The sequence below is a fragment of the Barbatula barbatula genome (assembly GCF_947034865.1).
Source record: "Barbatula barbatula genome assembly, chromosome: 5".
NCBI lineage: Eukaryota > Metazoa > Chordata > Actinopteri > Cypriniformes > Nemacheilidae > Barbatula > Barbatula barbatula.
In genome coordinates this window covers 26352110-26356589 of record NC_136769.1, presented here as the reverse complement: position 1 = coordinate 26356589, position 4480 = coordinate 26352110, and the positions used below count along the sequence as shown (strand labels likewise).

Below are 4480 nucleotides of genomic sequence, written 5' to 3'. Positions count from 1 at the left end.
CATGAACTCACCACACAACCACAATGTACCAGCACAAGACAGAAGACACAAGGGCATTAAATAAGGGACCAAATCAAGAGGGGAACAGGTGTAGGGTATGAATCAATAACGAGGAACCGAAAGGATGGGAACAAAGACGAGACCAGAGAGAGTGTATGTGTAACAGGTACAGAAAGTGTACTGTTAAATATTTGTATTATTAATTAGAATTCTCACAAAATTGTTCACTAAGTGAAGTGAGTGCCTTTCCCCTTTAATTGGTGTGACTTCGTGAGTCCATATAATTTCCTGTTCAGTCCCCCTCTATTCCTCTTTGCATTGGTTATGCAGTGGAGAGGTGAGGTTATTTTGGGCTCCTGATAATCTTAATTAATCCTAAATTTTATTGTTGCTTTTATGTCTATATTTTCCTTATAATTTATGTATATAATATTATTTTACCTATCTGTGTGGTTATTTTTGTCATTTCATCCCGTTTAAGTTATATTTTTGCTTTGGGCCTGAACGCGAAATGAGAGCACATGTGATAAGTGTATATCACATTTGTCTTCTAGAGTAACCGAGGGCAACTCTCACTAAGAGGCTGATTATATTTTGTGTACATCAGGGAATAAAAGATCAGCGAAACTGCGAATGCTGTCCTGTTCTTATAAATACACAACGCAGACAACAGACCAGTTACATATGGAAGTCCATAAGTCCATTTTTTTAGCTTAAGTCAGCATCACCGGACCAGTCATGTCAACGATGTCCTGTGCTTGGCAGTCTTTAGACGTGGGGCGGGGCATTTCAAATTTAAAGTAACATGACAACTAGCCCATAAACAAACCTAATATAAATTATTGTAAATAATTAATTAACATATTTACCAAATCCATTGAATGAATTTAATTCAATTCAATTTTATTTATATAGCGCCTTTCACAATTTGCATTGTTCCAAAGCAGCTTTACAGGGGAAAAACGAAAAACCCAAGAAAGGGTAAAACACACTACATGGTGTTTTATATAATAAATCCAATTATTCTAGTAAAATAATATCTAATGTCAGCATCTCCTGGTGGTTTATTTAGCATATTTGCATTAAGTGAATGCATTTGTCAATATAATTATAATTTGTACTTAAAAATATATATATTATGTCCCTAATGCCCGGATCCCCCCAGCCCCCTTCAATTCGAGCACTGGTATAGATGCTCATTCTAACTCCGTCTGACTAGAAAAACATTGAGCTGGTGTTATTATACCAGCATAGACAGAGGAATGTTACTGTTTCGCAACATTCGTCTTGTGGCGTTATTATGAACCTTGAGAATGAGACCACTGAAAACACAAATCTTGAGAAGACAATCAAAATACAGCATCCAACGTAATCGGTAGAAAGAAATGATATAATCTATAACTAATAAACAAAATATATAGAAAATAATAATAAAGAATATAAAAATACGGATATAAGAAATTAAATATGTACTAAAACTAAATGTACAGTATGTATTTACTGTCAAGACATAATTTAATCATCTTTTGAAAATACACGCCCGTGCACTGCAAACACACACACATATAGCCTACTGTATATTATAGATATATACATATGTAACCGGTTCTACTCGCCCCGCTCTGCGCAGGCCTCGAACTGGCATTGGTCCAGATGGAGACATGCTCTCTAACAGGGATGCTAAAGACTCGAGGGAGATACACACTGCACAGCTCTTCACTAGCTGGCCTCTGTTATATATACAAAACACGATGTGTTTGTAGGCTATACATGTATATGACTTTTTTATCAGTGGAACACAAAACATGATATTTTGAGAAATGTCTGAAACAATGGAAAACAATTGAGTTTAATGTTGTCTAGTAATCAGCTTTATTTAAATATATATATTTGAGATATATTTATTACTTAAATAGGCTTGGATTTTTTTATTTGTAGAGACTTTTTTTCAATGTAGGCTTACAATGTTTAATAAATGTCCTCGAAAAATGGTTTAATTGAGTTGCAAGATGTATTTCTAATGGCTTTGATAACAGACTGAGGTGGACTTGAATACTAATACATATGTGCGTGTGTCATTCAGTGGCTGTAGAATGTAGAACAAAGACAGTTACTCCACCTTCATCTAATTCATTCATGCCAACATGTGAACGGACGTCAACACACAGTCACAGTTCTTTAAACAGACATTGTTTCTGACGTAGCCTACAATATTTGCAGTTTGATTTATAACCCTCCCAAGCGAGCGTTGCCGCCAGAGGGCACCAGCGTCACACGCACGTCAGGTTTCAGCGAACGAAGAAGTCACGGTGACGTCACGTCACGTCATGACGACATCGAAAGACGAGAGCGTGATAGCATGGAGAGCGCGGGAAATGAGATCGTGTTTAAAAAGGTTTTTCTACCCTTTGATGTCGTCATGACGTTTATTTCTTTACACCACGCGCAGCTCTTCTGATCAGATGCTTCTTTTCACTTCATTTGCAGGAAACCATCAGTAAGCTTTTGACTTTGTCTTTCCAGGAGGAGAAAACAAAAGGTGAGAGTTTGATAATGTTTAATAATGTAAACATGGTTTACGGACAAAGTTTATTGTGTCTGTATTCAGAATTGTCTTTTCTTTCACAGTCAGTGGTGATGCTGTTGTATTGGTGGGCGAGATGCTCAAAGTGTTTGTCGAGGGTAAGACCACAGTCTACATCCTGCCAATAGTAATCTATAGACTCAAAAACATGCTTACTGCACTTTACCACAGAAAAACAAAGACGTTTAAAATACATTTTCATAAGAGAAACAGCACAACAATACAGAAGGCCAGACATGCAGATTCTTTCAGTGCTGTTCATATGCATCTGTGTTGTTGTTGTTGTTGTGCTTTAGAAGCAACACGCAGATCAGTGAAACAGGCCATTAATGAAGACTGTGACACTGTTAATGTTGAACACTTTGAGAAGATCCTCCCACAGCTGGTGAGTTTATATTAAGCAGATTACATCTTGCTTATATATATTCATATGTACACACATACATGTTGTAGTCTTTGTTTACCTGCTGCAACCACGGAGGGTCAGTATGTATGTTTGCTTTTAATATTTATAGATGCTCTTATATGCCTAGTGTACGGAAGCCGTAAAGTGCCAAACAAAACAACAAATCGCAAAACAAACAACAAATCTGAAAACACATTAACAAACAAATAAATCACAACAACAATTTCGGAAACAAAATAAGTCAGAAAACACATTAACAAACCATATAATAACGACAGATGGTCAAACCGGAAAGGTAAGGTCTTTTGTGTGACCGGAGTAGTTACGGCTGATTGGACGGAACCCCTGTCAATCAAGATAAACAGGAAGTACAGTTCTGTAGCTAGCGGTACAGAATAATAAGTAGCTGGCGGCAGTGTACACAAATAAAGACTATACTGGCCTTAATGTGGGTTCAAATTTTGTGTTTTGCATCTGCTCTGATAGCATTCATGACATCGCTTAATAGGGAATTGTTTTTTCGTCTGAATAAACCTGCATCTTCAGGTGTCTTTAAAGAGAGCGCAAGCTGATCTTTATATCATGATATATGTTAGAAGCATATCTAGAATCACGCCATATTAATGTCCTTCTTGAAAGTAGTGCAGAACAAACTACATTTCTTTCTATGAAAACATACACCTGACTGTTTATCTTGATTGACAGGGGTTCCGTCCAATCAGCAGTAACTACCCCGGTCACACAAAAGACCTTCCTTTTCCGGTTTGACCGATTTGTCATTGTGTTATCTGACTTGTTATTTTGTTTCCGAAATTGTTGTTGTGCTTTATGGTTTGTTAATGTTTTTTCAGATTTGTTATTGTGATTCAGGATTCGTTTTATGGCTTTTAGATTTGTTGTTTGTTTTGCGATTTGATGTTTTGTTTGGCACTTTACGGCTTCCGTACTAGTGCCAATAAAAACGATTTGATATTAATTTATAATTGGAGATTAAGTTATTGATGCCTTTTTGTTATTGTAAAGCCAAGTAAACAAACAAAGTACTGTCCTATAAACAAATGTGCTTTTTTACATTCAGAAACACTTGTCCATTTCAATGACATTACAAAGCTAAGAAGAGCCAGGATATGGTTTATTTGATTTCTAAGTTTCATTTTTGGGTGAACTTTCCTTACACATGACGTTTCTCTCACAGCTTCTGGATTTTTAGCAGAGGAAAGATGGCGACGTTTCATTGTAATGAACCCGGATGCCTCCTGACGCTCCAATCGTGTCGTGTTGCCAATGTATTTCATCTATGACTGATTGAATAAAGCGCTTGTATTCGTTTGTTCATGTTGTGTAGTTGTTATCAGTTTTTGATAACTTGGCTTGATGGGGGGCACAAAAGATAACAGAGATACTGATCAAATAATGTTCAAGCTTAAATGCACTGTAAGTTGCTTTGGATAACAGCGTCTGTAAAATGCATCAATGTAATGTCTCTGTCA

General features: G+C 36.6%; 1 protein-coding gene across 1 annotated transcript; it reads left to right on the top strand.

The window, feature by feature from the left end:
* Positions 1–2351: 2351 nt before the first annotated feature.
* Positions 2352–4212, top strand: cenpx (centromere protein X). Its single transcript, XM_079457179.1, has 6 exons — positions 2352–2395; positions 2488–2539; positions 2629–2682; positions 2881–2969; positions 3696–3752; positions 4186–4212. Exons 1-6 carry the CDS (start codon positions 2360–2362, stop codon positions 4198–4200), a joined length of 303 nt encoding a protein of 100 aa, XP_079313305.1. The 5' UTR covers positions 2352–2359; the 3' UTR covers positions 4201–4212.
* Positions 4213–4480: the final 268 nt, after the last annotated feature.